Source organism: Panthera tigris, chromosome E2, assembly GCF_018350195.1.
Source record: "Panthera tigris isolate Pti1 chromosome E2, P.tigris_Pti1_mat1.1, whole genome shotgun sequence".
In the NCBI taxonomy this organism is placed as follows: Eukaryota; Metazoa; Chordata; class Mammalia; order Carnivora; family Felidae; genus Panthera; species Panthera tigris.
The window spans coordinates 18,275,454-18,293,004 of record NC_056674.1 but is presented as its reverse complement, the minus strand read 5'-3'; the positions used below and the strand labels follow the sequence as shown (position 1 = coordinate 18,293,004).

The window sequence follows — 17,551 nt, the reverse complement described above, 5'->3', positions numbered from 1 at the left end:
CCTCCCCAGAGTTCCTTGCCATCACAGCTCGGGGTGGGCCGTGGCCACAGAGTAGCTGCCGGGCCGTGTGGGAGGGTCCCAAGCATCCACAGGCCGCAGAGCCCACACGGGCAGCCTTACGGCGGGTCGCCACTCAGAGCGGACCCCGAAAGAGGGCGGCAGGGGGGCACCTGTCTGACTCTCGTTCCAGGTTGGCTGGCTGACCGCTTCAAGTGAGACCCGAAGACATTCCCAACTCAGGGAGACGGAGGTGAGGGGCGGGGTTCCAACTTCTCTTTCCCCCTGGCTTCCCCCGCTTCCTGCTGCTGGCCCAGCCCTGGCTCTGTCCTTACTTTCTCCAGGTGCCCAGGGGCACGAGGACAAGGAGGCTAATTATCAGGGCGGTTCGGTGGTGAAGTCTGCAGACCCAGAGCTAGGCAGACAGGGCTTGAATCCTAACTCTGCCACTTGCGGGCTGTGTGGCCTTGGGCAAGTTACTTAACCTCTCTGGACCTCAGCTATAAAGTGTGGGTTATAATTGCACCTACCTCAAAGAGATCACATGAATTAATATCACGGAGTAAAGCGCTGAAGCCTCGTACGCGGTCCATGCCATAGAAATGTTTGCAACTACAGATCATAATAATACCAGCAGCAGCTAACATCTGAACAGGCCCCCTTCCTGAAGCCTTAATAGACGCAGCCCTCACCACCACCTCCCCTTTCCAGCTGTTGCTCGCTTGCTGTACAAAATGATATTCCTCACGACACTGCCTCTGTTTTGGATTATGATCTCAGGTACGAGGTAGGGGTGCTGGGGGTCCTGGGGCCCTGAGCAGGCTGGGGTTGTCTCTGCGGGCCCCTGGAGCCCTCAGGGCGGTGGAAGGCGACGGGAGTGGGGGCGGGGGCGGGGGTCAGGGAGGACGTGTCCCTCCGCCTCAGTGGTCCCGCTTGCCTGCAGCCTCCCGAGGGGGTCACTGGGGTGCCTGGATGCCCTCGTCCATCTCCGCCTTCGAGGGCACGTGCGTCTCCATCCCCTGCCGCTTCGACTTCCCCGACGAGCTGCGGCCGGCGGTCGTGCATGGCGTCTGGTACTTCAACAGCCCCTACCCGAAAAACTACCCCCCCGTGGTCTTCAAGTCTCGAACCCAAGTCGTGCACGAGAGCTTCCAGGGCCGCAGCCGCCTCCTGGGGGACCTGGGCATGCGCAACTGCACCCTGCTGCTCAGCAGCCTCAGCCCGGAGCTGGGCGGCAAGTACTATTTCCGCGGGGACCTCGGGGGCTACAACCAGTACACCTTCTCTGAGCACAGTGTTCTGGACATCATCAGTGAGTCCCCAGAGGGTGCGCGGGTGCTGCGGGCTGGGGCGGTGCACAAAGTCTTCCCCGGGACCTCTCCAGGGAGGTCTGGGCTGGCAGGTCCAGGGACTTCTCGGTCTGGCTGGGGGGAGGGGTGCAAACCCCAACGCCCACACGGACCAGGAGGACGGCGCAGACTAAGGCCCCGGATAGTTTTATTGCCCTCAGAGGAATATGAGCGCTCTTCCTCTTCTAGAAACAACTCGGAGAAAAGCAGCGGGGCCCAGGGGTTCGGGGTGAGGCCTCTGGATGGATCCCTGTGTCAGCTGGGTGACTGGGGGCAAATTACTTAACTTCTCTGGGCTGTGCTCTCCTCTTCTGTAAGACGGGGATGGGAACAGCACTTAGAGCTCAACCAGTGAAGAGTTACGAGTGCTCAGAGCAGCGCCTGGCACAGGGGACCCTGCTCTGGGTAGCTGGTGATCCGGGAGAAGGCACAGATACCGCTCCCAGACGATCTGAATTTTTAAGAGAAACCAGAACTGTGTTTTTTCCATGTAATCTCCCAATTCCTAAACATTGGCTGCTGATTCAGATTTTTTTTTTTTAATCCTAAATTTAGGCCAAATAAAATGCAGTTCTGGGCCAGATTTGGCAATCAGAGTAGGGCACGCTGCCTAATGTCTGAGAGGCCCTGTAGCATGGAGCCCTTAGATTCGGATTTCCCATCAGCACGGAGCTAAATGAGCCAGATCACAGCCGTGATGCAGAAAGAGACCCCACTGGCACAGCCAGACACGGACACACCTGCAGGACATACAACACACACAGATGCACACACGGAAAATAAACCAAAGAAAACACGGGAAAGGAGAGAAGGTTTTTTTTTTTTTTTTTATGTTTATTATTTATTTTTGAGAGACAGACCGAGTGTGAGTGGGAGAGGGTCAGAGAGAGGGAGACAGAATCCCAAGCAGGCTCCAGGCTCTGAGTTGTCAACACAGAGCCCGACGCAGGGCTGGAACCCACGAACTGTGAGATCATGACCTGAGCTGAAGTCAGATGCTTAACAGACTGAGCCACCCAGAGAGAAGTTTCTTAGGGGATATAATGTCATAGCCAGAGCACAGATTATGAAGCCAGAGTGACAGGGTTTGAAGTTCAGTTTTACTCCACACTAGCTGTGGTCTCAGTAGAATTCCTCATCTCAAAAATGAGCAAACTAATATTACCCACTTAACTAGCATGGCTGGGAGGACTGGCAAGTCAAGCTGGTGTCATGGACTCAGGGCATTATTTTCATTATTGCACACCCGTGGTTCATTGTGGAGGACCTCTGGGTGACAGGTAACCGGGAGGAGAGAGGGTCGTAGGGAATTGTCTGCAAGGATGGGGAGGCAACCAGGTACCGAGAATGAAGTAGGACAAGGTAGAGGTGGCCCGTGGCCCGATGCTGCTTCCTCAGCCCTCCCTCCTCCCCCGGCCCCCACCACCCCTGTCTCGTCTAGACACCCCCAACATCGTGGTCCCCCCGGAGGTGGTGGCAGGCACGGAAGTCGAGGTCAGCTGCATGGTGCCTGACAACTGCCCAGAGCTGCGCCCGGAGCTGAGCTGGCTGGGCCACGAAGGGCTGGGGGAGCCCACCGTGCTGGGTCGGCTGCGCGAGGACGAGGGCACGTGGGTGCAGGTGTCGCTGCTACACTTCGTGCCCACTAGGGAGGCCAACGGCCACCGGCTGGGCTGCCAGGCCTCCTTCCCCAACACCACTCTGCAGTTCGAGGGCTACGCCAGCCTGGACGTCAAGTGTGAGCCTGGGGGCGGAGCGGGGGGGGGGGCGTGCGCGGTGGTCAGGGCCGGGAGCGGGGTCTGCGGCCCCAGCCCCCTGACCCCACACTGTGTCCTCGGCCTCAGACCCCCCGGTGATCGTGGAGATGAATGCCTCGGTGGAGGCCATCGAGGGCTCGCATGTCAGCCTGCTCTGTGGGGCTGACAGCAACCCGCTGCCGCTGCTGACCTGGATGCGGGACGGCACGGTGCTCCGGGAGGCCGTGACCGAGAGCCTGTTCCTGGATCTGGAAGAGGTGACCCCCGCGGAGGACGGCGTCTACGCCTGCCTGGCAGAGAACGCCTATGGCCAGGAGAACCGCACCGTGGGGCTCAGCGTCATGTGTGAGTCTCCTGCACGCGCCAGCACCGGCCCCGGGGCAGAGAGGTTAGGGGAAACCGGACTCACGCAGGGCCGCTGGAGTTGGGCCGGGCCCGGACCCTCCAGGCCATATACAAGGTGGAGGTGGAGATGGAGAGGAGGGCGTCAGGTCGAGGCGTTCCGCCTGCTTCCCAAAGTATCTGGCGAACACCTACTGTGACCACTCTCATCCCTGGGACAAGGTGGGGGACAGATGGAGCCCCGCCCCCCGGGGGAAGCCTGTTAAACTCAGCTTCCTGCCCACAGCCTTGGCTGCTCTAAGAGTAGATCTTGGCCCTGGAAATCTGCATTTCAAGATGAGCCCCATTGCAGTTCTAGTGGGAGGGATGAGGGGACCCCGGACCTCACCCAGCCCCTTGCCTACACCGTGTGTATTATGGAGTCCATGGGGAGGGGCTGGTCAGATGAGGTTCTTTGTTAGGAACCAAGGAGAGGTCATTCATTCATTCACTCATTCACAAATATTTATTGAGGCAAAATGCCCAGGGCTGTGGATAATAATAATGACAGCTACAGCCAAGATTTACTCTGAGTGCTTTACACAAATACTCTGCCCCCAGGCATCCCCACGGCTGGCTCTGACCCACCTCTTCTAGACCCAGGGAGGCCCTCCCTCACCATCCCAGTTAAAACTGTAACTCCCTGATTTCCCATTACATTAATTTTTCTCCAAAGCAGTTATCCCCATCTTGCCTCCTATATGTTTATTTACTTACATAGGGTCTACTCACGTGGTTGGAAATCTTCATTTTCCCTTGTTCAGGTTACAGGAGTGCCTGCCACTTGGGTTCCCAGTGGCTCCTGTGAGGTTGGGACTCTGATTAAGCTCCTTTTCCAGAGGCCTGGAGACGTTAGGAGATGGGTCCACTCACAGCTGGGAAGGGGCAGAGCTGGGGTTCAAACACAAGTACTCTGGCTGCAGAGCCCGTGTTGATGTAAACAGGATAAACCAGGACAGGGGTCACCCGAGCCACCCTGAGCTGGTGCGCTCAGGTCAGGGTGGATGGGGTCACGTTGGGGCTGGGAGTTGGCTGGCAGAAGAGGCACCCTTGGCTTCTGACCATCGGCCCCCTGTCCTGCCCCCCAGATGCACCCCGGAAGCCGATGGTGAACGGGACAATGGTGGCCGTGGAGGGGGAGACGGTCTCCATCTTGTGCTCCACACAGAGCAACCCGGATCCTATTCTCACCATCTTCAAGGAGAAGCAGATTCTGGCCACGGTCATCTACGAGAGCGAGCTGCAGCTGGAACTACCTGCCGTCACGCCTGAGGATGACGGAGAGTACTGGTGTGTGGCTGAGAACCAGTACGGCCAGAGGGCCACCACCTTCAACCTGTCCGTGGAGTGTGAGTACCCGCCCCCCCCCTTCCCCTGCTGACTTGATCTTGACTTCCGGCTGGGCTTGATCTCCTTCACCTTCCCTGCTTTGGTGGATGGTCCGGTGGGGGTACCTGGATGACCGGAAAGCATCCGTGCATCCCAACCCGGGGTCAGCTTTGCACCAGCAGGTCAGAATGGGGAAGGGAGGGAAGCCGAATCCACAGCAAGAAATTAAAAGTCCCCCCTGAGAGTACTGAGTTCTCACATCCTGGGGCGTGCTTGTCACCAAAGAGATTTCTGGATCGTGTGGCCTTTTGCGTTCAACAGTAATCACGACCTCTGACCCCTGTGTTGCATTGCTGGGTACCAGGCGTTGCCGGAAGCTCTGTACAGGGATCCGCTCGTTTCATCCGCATGACATTCCCGTGAGGGAGGCTCTAGTCCTGTCTCCCGTTTCCGGAGAAGCAAACTGAAGCCCAGAGAGGTTATGCCACTTCCCCAAAGTCACACAGCCAGAAAACGGTTCAAATCCAGGCACACTGACTCCACTTTTCCGTACTGCCGTAGTTGACTTCATCCTCTGTTATTACATCAGAATACATTGATCAGACAGTTGTGCTGTGCAGAGGGCAGTGTGGCTCTGTGGGATGTGGGGGAGGGGACCAAGAGGGCACCAAGCTTTATTATCAGATACAGTGTAGCCAGAGAGGTGGGGTGGATGCACATAGAAAGCTAACTGTCTTCGAAATGAAACTCATTCCACTGGCAAGCAGCACCTCTCCCGACATCACCACCAACAGCCCTACCCCCACCCTGGCACGGGGCCGCCACTCAGGGCCGCGGCTCCCAAGTCAACGTTTCCGCTCCCTCTCCTGCCGCAACTACCTCTGGAGTGTCATCTCCATATTTCCATCTGCTTCGTTTTTAGCTCCGGCCTGGCCCTCTGGCACTAGTCTCCAGACTTCTCCGCCCCTGGCCTCCGTGACTCCCCCTACCGTGGTCCCCACCACACAGGTTTGCCGGAAGGCACTGAGCACAATCCATACTCAATACCGTGTATGTGGCGATAATCAGTACGTGCCAGATACAGATTATTTCTGGAGGGCCACCTTCTGTGGCAGAGGGGTGGCCACACAGGCTCTGCTGGCCTTTCACCTCTGCGCACATTCTCTGCCCGCAGCGTCCGAGGTGATCGCGCGTTGTGGGGTCCTCTGCTTTCTCCATGCTTGCCCTCCTGGGCCCGGCTTCCTCCTGCTGCTACGCCCCCTTTCCCTGTCACACCCCAAGCCAGCGGATCTTAGGTTTTAGAGGCGGAGAGCCCCCTGAGAATCTGATGGAAGCCGCGGAACGTGCACACCACCCCATCTCACATACGTTTGTAGTCCCAGACCCCTGTGCAGTAAGAGTGGCCAGCGGTCATGAACGGTCTGCTCTGGGCAGGGTTCTAACTTCCGCGGTGTTACTTTGCTGAGCCTTTGTGGCCACCTGTGAAGCACGTATGTGAGGGAGGAGAACACCAAGGTCAGAATCCCCCAAGACCATGCAGCTAGGAAGGTTGTTTAGAGCCAGGATCCTTCTGGACTCTCGTCTGCTTCTGCACCCGTGGCGGCTTCGCATCCCCAGAGCCCTTGGGACCCAAGGACTTGCTTAATCTGGCTCGTTCTGATAACGAACACATTGGGAGTGGAAGGCCTTCAATCTGCTGGAGTTGAGAAGGAGCTGTGCACCCCCCCCCCGCCCCCACCACCCCTGCTGAGCCCTTTAGGCTTCCCCGAGGCCCCTTTCTGTTCCCGAAGGCTTTGTCCTGTAGCACCAGGGGTTTCGTGCTCACTGACAACGGCGGGTGCTCCTAGTGCGGGGTTTCCTGGGGTTTCCCGCTGGCCTGCTGATCCCAGGGCCAGCTCGGCGTGGGACACGCAGGTGGTGCTCGCCTCCCCTGAGTGTTTGTGGGCGGGGACCAGTCTGAGCCGTCGGCACACATTGACCTATTTTGGTCTCACAACAACGTGATGGTGAGAGACTGTTCCTCACCCCGGTTTAACAGAAGGAGACTGAAGTGTGAGCTGGTCGGCATCCCAGCTCTGTCCCCACCTTGCTGCATGGTCCCGGCCAAGGGACTCCACCTTTGCTGCGCCCCTCCGCTGAAAACTGGGTATGAGGGTAGTAGCTGAGCCCAGAGAAGGTTGTGAAGACTGTGGAGATTAGTGAGCCCCGCACAGTGCCTCGCCTGACATGTCCTATGGGCTCCTGGATGCCCGCCCGGCCTTTCCTGCCGCCGAGGTTTTGCTCGAACGCTCCCTCTGCCGGGATGGTTCTGTTGATCTCATCCTAAATCCTCGGGAGCATCGCGCTTGTGAGCCCGCCTTCAGAGTTCACGTAGCTCCTTTCGAGTAAGGACCAATACTCCTGTTTGCACAGATGAAAACTCCATCCTGGAGACCCAGGGAGGCTGAACGGCCTGATCGGGGCAGAGCTGGGCTTCCAGCTGGGCTTCCAGAACTCCCCGCTCTTTGTGGAACTTGGGGTCTGCGTAAGGTCAGTCAGGGTTTCCTAGGCGTCCCGGGCTGCCCGCAAAGCTGCGGAGACACTGAGCACGTACGGGCAGAGTGGCGGGAGGCTGTCGTCGAGCACAGCGGCGCAGTCGTGCATGAAAAGTTTTTTTTTAAAAATGTAATAGTTCAGGTTTGTCATTGTTAATGTACCCTGTGGTGTATTAACTCGTTAACACTACGGCAAGCACAGTGCCTGTCTGCCTGGGCAAAATTTGGGCTATACGTATAATTTACTAGATTTAGATGCATGGACGCATTGAGGTTCCAGCTGGAATCATCTCTAGTTTGAATCCGGTCACGTGACACCTGGTCCATCACTGTGACTTGCTTTTTTTTTTTTTCTGGAAATTGAAAATAAGTGGGGGAATTGATGGCCTGAGAGTCTTTTGCCCACGTAAGTGGGTTTTGGTCGGGACTGAGAACAAGAGCTCAGTCTAGAGTGAGCGGACTCTAGTGCTGGATTCTTCAGGAGGGAAAAAGAACTTGGCAACATTCAGGGGCGCCTGGGTGGCTCAGTCAGTTAAGCATCCGACTTTGGCTCAGGTCATGGTCTCACGGTTTGTGAGTTCAAGCCCCGTGTCGGGCTCTGGGCTGTCAATGCAGAGCCTGCTTCAGATCCTCTGTCTCCCTCTCTCTACTCCTCCTCCAGCCTCTCTCTCTCTCTGTCTCTCAAAAATAAATAAACATAAAAAAATAAAGTAAAAAGCAACATTCAAGTTAACTAACTTGGATTTAAATTTTAAAAAAGCAACATTTGAGATCCTATTATAATATCATATCTTGGAAAATGAAAGAAACAACAACAAAAAAACTGGACCAGTCCCATTTTTGTAATACAAATGGCAGCAAAGGGAGGCTCAACACAGTGATCTTGGGGGGAGGATGGGGGCCGGTGCCAGTGGCAGTGGGGGGCCCCCAAGGGAGGGACGGTCAGGATGCAAGGGCGTTCTAGCGATCAGCAGGGGCACCTGCAGGACGGCCAGAAAAGGGAGCGTGGGGATTTCTATAGTTCCTACCAGTGTTCACAGAGCTGGGTTGCGTGAAAGGCGTGGTCTAAGTGTGGGGACAGAGTGGAGGCCGAGCGAGAGCCTGTCCTGATGGAAGTAAGAGACCAGCCAAATTGATCATCTAACATGGGTAGGGGTAAGTGCCAGGGAGCAGACCCAAACTCGCCGGCAATGCATAGTCAGGGAAGCGAGGTGCGGTTTCCGTGAGTGGTAGGAGAGAGAGGCGTCATCTGAGCAGAGCAGGGGACTGAGTTCAGCCGATGTCAGGGAAGTGTTCCAGGCTGAGGGGGAAACGCAAAGACCCTGAGGTGGGAAAAAGCTCCATGAACTTTAAAAAACAGCGAGGAGGCCGGTGCGACTGGGAAGGAGCCATGGCGAGAGAAGATTAGTGCGGCTGGGTCCTGCGGGGGCCTTGCAAGACCCGGAAATGAATTTGGATGTCACTGTAAGTGACATGGGGTGGGGGTGGGGGGTCATCACGATCTCATTTGTGTTTTGCAAGGTGAACGAAGAGAGGGTGCAAGAGATTCTGCAAAGGGGGAAGTACAGCTCATCTCTGACGTGGCCGCCGCTATCCTTGGCCCTCAGCCTCTGGGGGGCCTCTGGTCCCCTGAGTCCTGGTCTTTCTTGCCCCCGCAGTCGCCCCTGTGATCCTGCTGGAGTCCCACTGTGCAGCGGCCCGGGACACAGTGCAGTGCCTGTGCGTGGTGAAATCCAACCCCGAGCCGTCCGTGGCCTTCGAGCTGCCCTCACGCAACGTGACCGTGAACGAGACCGAGCGAGAGTTCGTGTACTCAGAGCGCAGCGGCCTCCTGCTCACCAGCATCCTCACGCTGCGGGGACAGGCCCAGGCCCCGCCCCGGGTCATCTGCACCTCCCGCAACCTCTACGGCACCAAGAGCCTGGAGCTGCCCTTCCAGGGAGCCCGTGAGTGGTGCGGGCCGGGGCCGGGAGCCACGGGGGTGGAGGGGGCTCCTCTTGGATCCACACTGCCCTCCCCAAGGCCGACCGAGCACGCGGCTTGATCGGGTGGTAAGGGTGCCCTTCCCGCGTGATACGGAGGGGCTGTCCTGAGTCTGCCTGTGCTCTCCTGGGTCCTCTCCTGGGCCCTCCGGCAGCTAAGCCCTCCAGGCCAGTCAGGGCGAGGACACCCCAGCTGTGTAAATGTTTTCGCTGTCACCTCTGCCCCAGCCTGGCTCCTAAGAACCCGGGTGTCCTCACTACCACCAGCAACCCTGAGGGGGCCTGGGTCTTCTGTCCTCAGACCGCCTGATGTGGGCCAAGATCGGCCCCGTGGGAGCCGTGGTCGCCTTTGCCATCCTAATTGCCATCGTCTGCTACGTCACCCAGACGCGGAGAAAGTGAGTGGCCTGCCGGGGCTCATCTGGGCGTGGGGAGTCTTCCCGGGCTAGGGAGGCGGGGAGGTCAGTTAGAGGCTGCGGGGGGGGGGGGGCGGGGGGCGAGGGAGGCCTCCCTGTCTGTGTGTGGGAGGGCAGTTCTGCTCTGAGAATGTTCCGAAGGAGAGAGGCTCCCGCCAACACGAGCCACCGCCATTCAGGGCGCGCCGGTGCCTGGGAGGGCACTTTCCCCTGATGCATCCCTGTCCCCTGCGTTCTCTGCTATGGGCCTCCTGCCCTCTAGGAGCCCTCCTCCTGAGCAGGCCGCAGCGTGATGGGGGAATGCCAGCTACCCCTGGCTCGCAACCATGGGGTCGGCCCCAGGTGGTTCCAGGGCCCTGGTGATCCCACACCTCATTTCTGGCAACAAAAACACTCCCGGCCCCATAGAGAGAAGGCTGGAAACAACTCTGGGGTTCCTTGAGTGAAACTCCTAAGGTGGATGGGGTGCAGAAATGGAAGGGAGAGGGAGGCCTGGGACTCCCCCTGGGGCTGACATGTCCTGCCCTGCAGAAAGAACGTGACAGAGAGCCCCAGCTTCTCGGCGGGGGACAACCCCCCGGTCCTGTTCAGCAGTGACTTCCGCATCTCTGGGGCGCCGGAGAAGTACGAGGTGAGGGCCTGTGGCTCCAGCTTAGCTGGAGTACCTGGGTGCCAGGGACACGGAGGGTCTGGGAGAGCCTGGGGGGCCAAGGGGCAGCAGGGAGGCTGGCCCCTCAGAAGGGGCAGGGAGGGCTGGCTGCACCTGGGCTGGGCAGGGCGCTCGGGCTGAGGCCGTGAAGGGGGCCGAGGGGCTCCGCCGAGGGCAGCCCCCATCCTCCCCACCAGGGTCTGTGACTGCATTTCCTTCTCCAATAGTCCAGAGAGGTCTCTACCCTGGAATGAGCGCCCCAGGAGGTAGGTTCCGGGGGCCTCAGTGTGCCCGCCTCTGGGCCCTTGTCGGGCCGTGGGGTTGGCGTGCTTGTGTGTGCGTTCTCGTCAGGCATCCAGGACGGCTCCTGGTCAAGTCCGGCCCTGCCCGGCACTCCTGGCCTTGTCTATTCTGTCTTGTTGCTGCTCCCTTCTGTCTGTGGCCGCTGCCCCTTGTCTGTGTCCAACGGGTGGGGGCGGGGATGGGGCACATGACAGGGAAGCCGAAGTCACACCTGCAGGATCTCGCAGACTGCGGAGGGGAGCCTCACCAGACCCAAACATAGGGGAAGGACGCACTGAGCCAGGCATTTGCAAATATTTGGAAAGGTGGGATCCCGAGCAGGGTGGCTTTAATCTGGGAAGATGCTATGGGTTGACTTGCATGCCCCTCAAATCCCTATGTTGAAGAGGGCTTCCCGGAGACATTGAATTTGTAGGTGACTTTCGGGCTCAGCAAGGAAGAGGTGGTTGTGCGTCGGGGCACCCGTGGGGGCAAAGGCCCCAGGGTGGGACGAGAAAGGAGGTTCACGTGGGGCTTTGGGACTCAACTCTGGGGCCGTGCAGGCACAAGTAACCGCAGCCTCTGGAAAAGGTGGAACGAGGGCCTCCTAACGGGCTGGTTCTGTTCCTAGAGCGAGAGGCGACTGGGATCTGAGAGGAGGCTGCTGGGCCTTCGGGGGGAACCCCCAGAGCTGGACCTGAGCTATTCTCACTCGGACCTGGGAAAACGGCCCACCAAGGACAGCTACACCCTGACGGAGGAGCTGGCCGAGTATGCTGAAATCCGTGTCAAGTGAGGGGGTGGGGGCAGCCCGCGTGGCCACCCCTCCCTCGGGACCCTCACCGGCCCCTACTGGCTATGGGCTCCCTTGCTCCCCAGAGCGGTGAGGGCTGGGGCAGGAAAGGGATGGGGCAGGTGATGGTGAGGTCCTGGGGGCCCGGCCTCCCCTCCTTCCCAGCTGCCCCCACCCTGCCAGCACCCACCCCGCACTGTGGCTCCTCTCTAACCTCCTTTAACCTCATCTGTCCAGAGGGGAGCTCCGTCTGTCTGTCCGTGTTATTTATTGCTGCCCCCTGCCTGGTCTCCTGCCCCCACACCCGGCCCCAGGGCCTGTACAGAGGGACATGAAATAAATGCCCTGAATCCAAATACCTATCTAGATACTGATGACTCTTTTTAAAATTTCTTTTTAAAGTTTATTTATTTTGAGAGACAGAGACATTGTGAGTGGGGGAGGGGTGGGGGGGGGAGAGAGAATCCCAAGCAGGCACTGCACTGTCAGCACAGAGCCCCACACGGGGCTCGAACTCACAGAACTGCGATATGGTGCCCTGAACAGAACCCGAGATTTGGACACTTAACCGACTGAGCCACCCGGGCGCCCCGATCCTGATGATTTCTGATCCATCCTAGGGGAGCCAGCGTCGCCCTCCTCGCCCTCTGCAAGGCCCCGTGTGGCGACGTGGGCCCAGGAATTCTAGCCCTGAGCCCAGGCCAACTGCCCTGAAGCCGCTCCCACTCGGGGCTGGCAGCTGTGAGCTGAGTCTGGCCCCTTCGCTCACTCCCATTCCCTCCTGCGCTCTGCTGGGCGGGGTGACCGCAGGTCGGGGTGACCGCAGATCTTACCGTCTCGTAAGCCTGTGTTGGTTTGACTGCCTTCCCCCCACGTTCGTGCCACAGTCTGTAGCTTCAGCCTCTCCCACCTCACTCATTTGGTTCAAGAAACATTAATTAGCCACCAGCTGTGTACCAAGCCCTGTCAAGAAGCTCAGGCTATCGTGGGAAGGGATAGGACAACCCTGTGAAGGTAAGAACGCTGCGGCTCCGAGAAGCCAGGTGATTTCCCCAGGGTCCCAGGGCTAGGAAATGGAGTGGCCAGGCCCTGGACTCAGTTCTTCGTTTTCCACAACCCCTGTTGGGAACGTGAAGAGGTTAATTAATCTCCACTTACCTCCCCTAACAAGTATGACAGTGGCTCTCACAATGGTCCCTGTACCAGCGGCATAAGCGTCCCCTGGGAACCTGTCAGAAAGGCACATTCTCAAGGCCCCTTGTCAGTCTGCAGGAACTAAAAGCTCGGGGGTGGGGGGGCGGCAGTCTGTGTTTTGACGAGTCCTCCGGGTGATTCTGAGGCGTCGATGTTCGGGAACCTAGGGGAGCCGAGGCACAAAGGTTAAGTCACGTCCTTGAGGTCCCCCAGCTGGTGACTGCACGGCCCCAACCTGAGCCCAGAGCCGGGCTCCCGCCACTGTGCGCTCCACCATCTTGAAGCAACGGGGGCTCACGGGACGGAAGGTGCTGAGGGAGCGGGGAGGACAGGGCCGCAATTGGGCCGCGGGCCCTGGGCCGGGGCTGTTCTCCCTGCTCTTTGAAGAAGGCAGAGGATACCACAGAGGCCAAAGTCAAGGCTGAGAGGCGGGACTAACCAAACCATGTCCGGAGGGAAAGTGATGAGGCCGCCTCCGGCTAGGATGGCGAGCCCACTTGCAGGAGCAAGAAGGGGCCGTGGGTGGTCGCGGGGCTGTGAGCAGTGGGGAGGGGACCGACCCCAGGCCTAGCCCGAGCCCCTTCCTCCCGGAGCCCTCTTGGTCCGCTAGAGAGAAGGACGTTGAACAAATGACCTCACACGTGATGCCCGACTGCCACCGATGACGCCTGCTCCCGAGGGAAGTGCAAGGGGGGCTTTTAGAGCCCGGGACGGAAGTGTGCCTCGGGGTCTCAGGGGTCGGGGGAAGCGTCCCGATGACAGGAAAGTCTCACAGGAACACAGCGTGTGAAGGCCCCCCCAAGTGGGAACATATTTGGCAAGATCCCGGGAGCCGAGAGGAAGGACGGAGCGTGGCGGAGGATGAGGCAGAGAATCGTGGGGACTTCACAGGAGCCACGGGGGAAGTTCCGAGCAGGTCTCCTGCGCAACGCAGGGACCCCGCCCTGACGCACCTGTCCTCTGACGACAGACTCTGGCTCCGGCAGGTCTGGGCTGGTAGGAAGGCCCCTAAGGACTTCGCCCCGAGGAGCAGAGCAGTGTCAATAATGAGGGACTCCGGTAACCCTGTGCTGCCCAAAGGGCCGCCCGAGTGCCATGCTGGAGAGCAACTTCTACATTAATACTGATGTTTCATTCGGCATGGATCGGAACAAAAGGAAAGCGACACGCCAAACTGGTGATTGGGTTGTTTTTTTGTTTTTTGTTTGTTTTTTAACAAAAGCTTAGGATGAGGCTGTTTAAAAAATAATCAGTCAAGTGGGGGTGCCCGGGTAGCTCAGTCAATTTAAGCATCCAACTCTTTCTTGATTTCGGTTCGGGTCATGATCTCACAGTTTCGTGAGATCAAGTCCCGCATCAGGCTCTGTGCTGAGAGTGGAGCCTGCTTAAGATTCTCTCTCTCTCCCTCTCTCTCTCTCTCTCTCTCTCTCTCCCTCTGCTTCTCTCCCCCACTCATGCTGCTCGTTCTCTCTCTCTCTCTAAAATAACTTAAAACCCCACTCATGCTGCTCGTTCTCTCTCTCTCTAAAATAACTTAAAACAGTCAAGTGAATTGATTTAAAGAGATGTATGAAACAAAGGACAGACAGAACAAAAGTCCTGAAGGTCATAGGCAGACCTCTAAAGTTTACGGAAAACGAAGTGATCTGATACAAAGACCGTCTCTTAGGAGGGACTAACATTCAGCGATGACACACAAGGAGGACTGGAATTCGGGATATCACACTCCACCCCTCTCCTAGACTCCCCCCAGAATTCATCTCTTCCATTGACACATGGTTCCTGAGCACCTATTACGTGCCTACTAAGCATCTACTGAGCACCCATGCTGGGCTCCAGGGATATCACAGTGACCAAGAAGAAACTCCCTCCGACCTCATGAGGCTGACACTCTGTGGAAGAGACAGATGACAATCAGTCAAACAAGTGCTGGTTGGGGAGTGGGTGTGCTAAGAAGGAAAGTGAGCACGACTGGACAGGATGTGCTGTGTAGGGCTACCATCTTGGAAAGAGGTCATTTGAGTAGAGAGAAGGAAGTGAGGGAGGGGATTCTGGTCATTTGTGAAGAATGTGGATCCAGGGAAAAGCCAAGATCGTGTGCAATCTTGCACGCGTGGCAATGTACGCGTTATGTTTAGGAACCAGAAGGAAACCAGCATGCCTGGGCGGGGGAGGGGGTTGGTGAGCCGGAACAGTTCCCCAAGGAAGCCTGATCACAGGCCTTATAGGACAGTTAGGACTTGGTCTTTTACTCAGAGCGATCTGGGTTGTCACTGGAGGATTATACACAGAAGCATATTAAGGAGGGGCTGAGGTTTCTAAGACCCCACTGTGGGGACAATGAACCCAGCTGATGGGCAGCTGTGGGCAGAGGGCTCAGGAGGCCAAGAGAGAGGAAGTGGAGACAGTGAGAGGGGAGAGGTCAGGACCTCTGTTGTAAAAGGAAATGACGGAGCTTGTTAGTGCTGGAGGAGAGGGAGAGAGAGGGGTTCCAGACAGCCTCTTCCTCAGCCACCGAAGACGGTGGAAGGAACAAGCTCGTGGAGAACACAAGTGTGCCCTACTCCAGCCGCATCAATAGGAAAGGCTGACGGCAGCCCGCCCTTGGGAAATTACAAGCTGAGGAAGAGTCAGAACCTATGACATGGTGACTTAGAGACATGGGGACAGAGGCACAGGATGACGTCTGGCTGGGCCAGCGTAGAGGTGAGCAGGTCTCATGTGGGCAGGGACAGCCACCGCGTGTAGGAAGGAAGACGCCCAGGCACCGGGCCAGGGTCATGACCACAGGCATCTCCTTTTCCTCTTCTCCTGCCACCTCCCAGGTTCCTCCTGGCTGAGAACAACCCATCCCTGGCAGCCCCCAGTCCTATCCTGAGGACAGTGCCTGCGGCAGGCAGCTTGTCATCCTCATCAGTGAAAGGGCTCCAGGCCAGAGCCTCCTTCCCTGGGTTTTCTTCCCCACCCTCCTCGTTGTCAACTCCAGCCTGTTCCCCGGACAGGAGGAGACAACCTCAGCCTCATAGGCCTCCCGGGCAGGGCAGCAGGCAAGCAGAAGACCCACCCCCAGAGTCTGGTCTGCCTGGAGTAGCTCCCCTGGGGAATGGGAGGAAAAAAATAGTTTGGTCTCAAAGGGTCTCTCTGTCAAGCCCCAACTCCAGGTCACCCATGGAGTGTTGGTCAAGCGGAGCGAGTGACAATATCCATAATAATAACAGCTCACTTTTACTGCACATTCATTTCGTGACAGCCACTGTGTGAAGCACTATATTTGCCCGTGATTTCTCACAGCACACCCATGAGGTCAGTTCTGCCAATATCATCATCTCCCTTAGGAGGGAAACTGAGGGATGTCACAACTGATAATTGACAGCACTTGGATTTGAAACCAGGTCTGTTTACCACATGCTTGTCATAAGGCGCTCACACAGCTGAGTCCATCACACGGGTGACCTCACTAAACCTGTGAGGAGGGTGCGATCACTATCCTCATGTTCTGGTCCTGGGGAGGGGGCTCCGAGGGGGCACATGGCCAGGTGGAGAGTGATAGCCCAGGGCTCACGGTAGCACCTAGTTGCCTGGCTCCACTGCTTTCCCCGAGGGGATGTGACCCAAAGTGCTGGCCATCCACCATAAAAGGAGAGGCACATCACCCAATGTCAATTACAGGAAGAATTGTCAATTACAAGCCCCATTGGAAGAATCATCAACAGGAAGGAATCACTGATAAATACAGAAAGTATTTAGAACACTTGGCCACCCAAAATGGAGACTATCTACCTCTTTGGAAGGAAAGTTGGAAAGAAGAGTAAAGGCACCAAAGTCATAGAGTTCTGCTTCCACCCTGGCCTTCTCCATAAGCCTTTGGTCTCCAGAAACCGAGGCACATCCATGAGTCTACTGCCCAGTTTCCTCCTGTTACAAGACTGTGAGCGATGCCCGGAGTTAGGCCAGCAGAGGTCTCAGGCACTCCTTCTAGGTGATGATTAGGGATTTAAGTCCCCAGTGGGTCCCCTGCCAGAGACCTTTGGGACCCTGTTCCCCAGCTGGAGCCCCCATTGAGATTGCTGGGGACTTTAATTTTTATTCTGAAATAATTATAGAATCACAGGAAGTTGCAAAAATAGAACTTTTTATTGTGAAATAATTATAGATTCACAGGAAGTTGCACAGATAAAACAGAGGTCTTGTGTGCCCATATTTTACACAATTATGGTACAGTATCAAAACCAAGAGTGTGACATTAGTAGAGTGTGTGTATACAGTTCCGAGTCCTTTTATCACATGTCTAGATGTATGTGGCTATCGCTGCAATCAAGATCCAGAATTACTCCCTTACCACAAGGCTTTCCCTTGTAGTCATGCCCACTTCCTTTGCCCCTGGCAACCAGTAATCTGTTTTCCATCTCTATCATTTTGTCATTTTATTTGGTCTGTTACATAAAAGGAATCATATGGTACATGACCTGTTGAGGTTGATGTTTCCTTTTTTTCTTAGTACGATGTCCTTCAGAATCATCCAAGCTGTGTGTGTCAATACCTTGTTCTCTGCTATTACTACTCCATGGTATGGATGGATCACAATTTAAGCATTCACCTACATGACATGCTGGTTCTTGCCAGTTTTTGGCTATTACAAATAAAGCTGCCATGAACAACTGTGTTAAGGTTTTTGTGTGGACGTAAGTTTTCATTTCTTGGGGATTAACACCTAGGAATGCAATTGCTAAGTCATATGGTGGTGCGTTTTGTTCATTTTTCCAAGAAACTCACCATCTATTTCCCAGAGTGGCTTCACCATTTTACATTCCCACCAGCAATGTGTGAATGATCCAGTTTCACTGTATCATCACCCGCACATGGTATTGTTATTATTTTTTATTTTGAC

The 17,551-nt window shown here is 56.7% G+C and overlaps 1 protein-coding gene across 1 annotated transcript; it reads left to right on the top strand.

Moving 5' to 3' along the window:
* Positions 1 to 728: 728 nt before the first annotated feature.
* Positions 729 to 11,790, top strand: MAG (myelin associated glycoprotein). Its single transcript, XM_042968985.1, has 9 exons — positions 729 to 777; positions 941 to 1,309; positions 2,788 to 3,084; positions 3,191 to 3,448; positions 4,573 to 4,833; positions 9,006 to 9,293; positions 9,631 to 9,727; positions 10,277 to 10,376; positions 11,308 to 11,790. Exons 1-9 carry the CDS (start codon positions 732 to 734, stop codon positions 11,470 to 11,472), a joined length of 1,881 nt encoding a protein of 626 aa, XP_042824919.1. The 5' UTR covers positions 729 to 731; the 3' UTR covers positions 11,473 to 11,790.
* The last annotated feature ends 5,761 nt before the right edge of the window (positions 11,791 to 17,551 follow it).

Bases quoted from the DNA above. Each gene is read 5' to 3' on its own strand.
- MAG (XM_042968985.1), top strand. From the start codon at position 732: ATGATATTCCTCACGACACTGCCTCTGTTTTGGATTATGATCTCAG. The intron at 1,310-2,787 runs GTGAGTCCCCAG...TGTCTCGTCTAG, and splicing joins CAGTGTTCTGGACATCATCA to ACACCCCCAACATCGTGGTC. The intron at 3,085-3,190 runs GTGAGCCTGGGG...CCTCGGCCTCAG, and splicing joins CGCCAGCCTGGACGTCAAGT to ACCCCCCGGTGATCGTGGAG.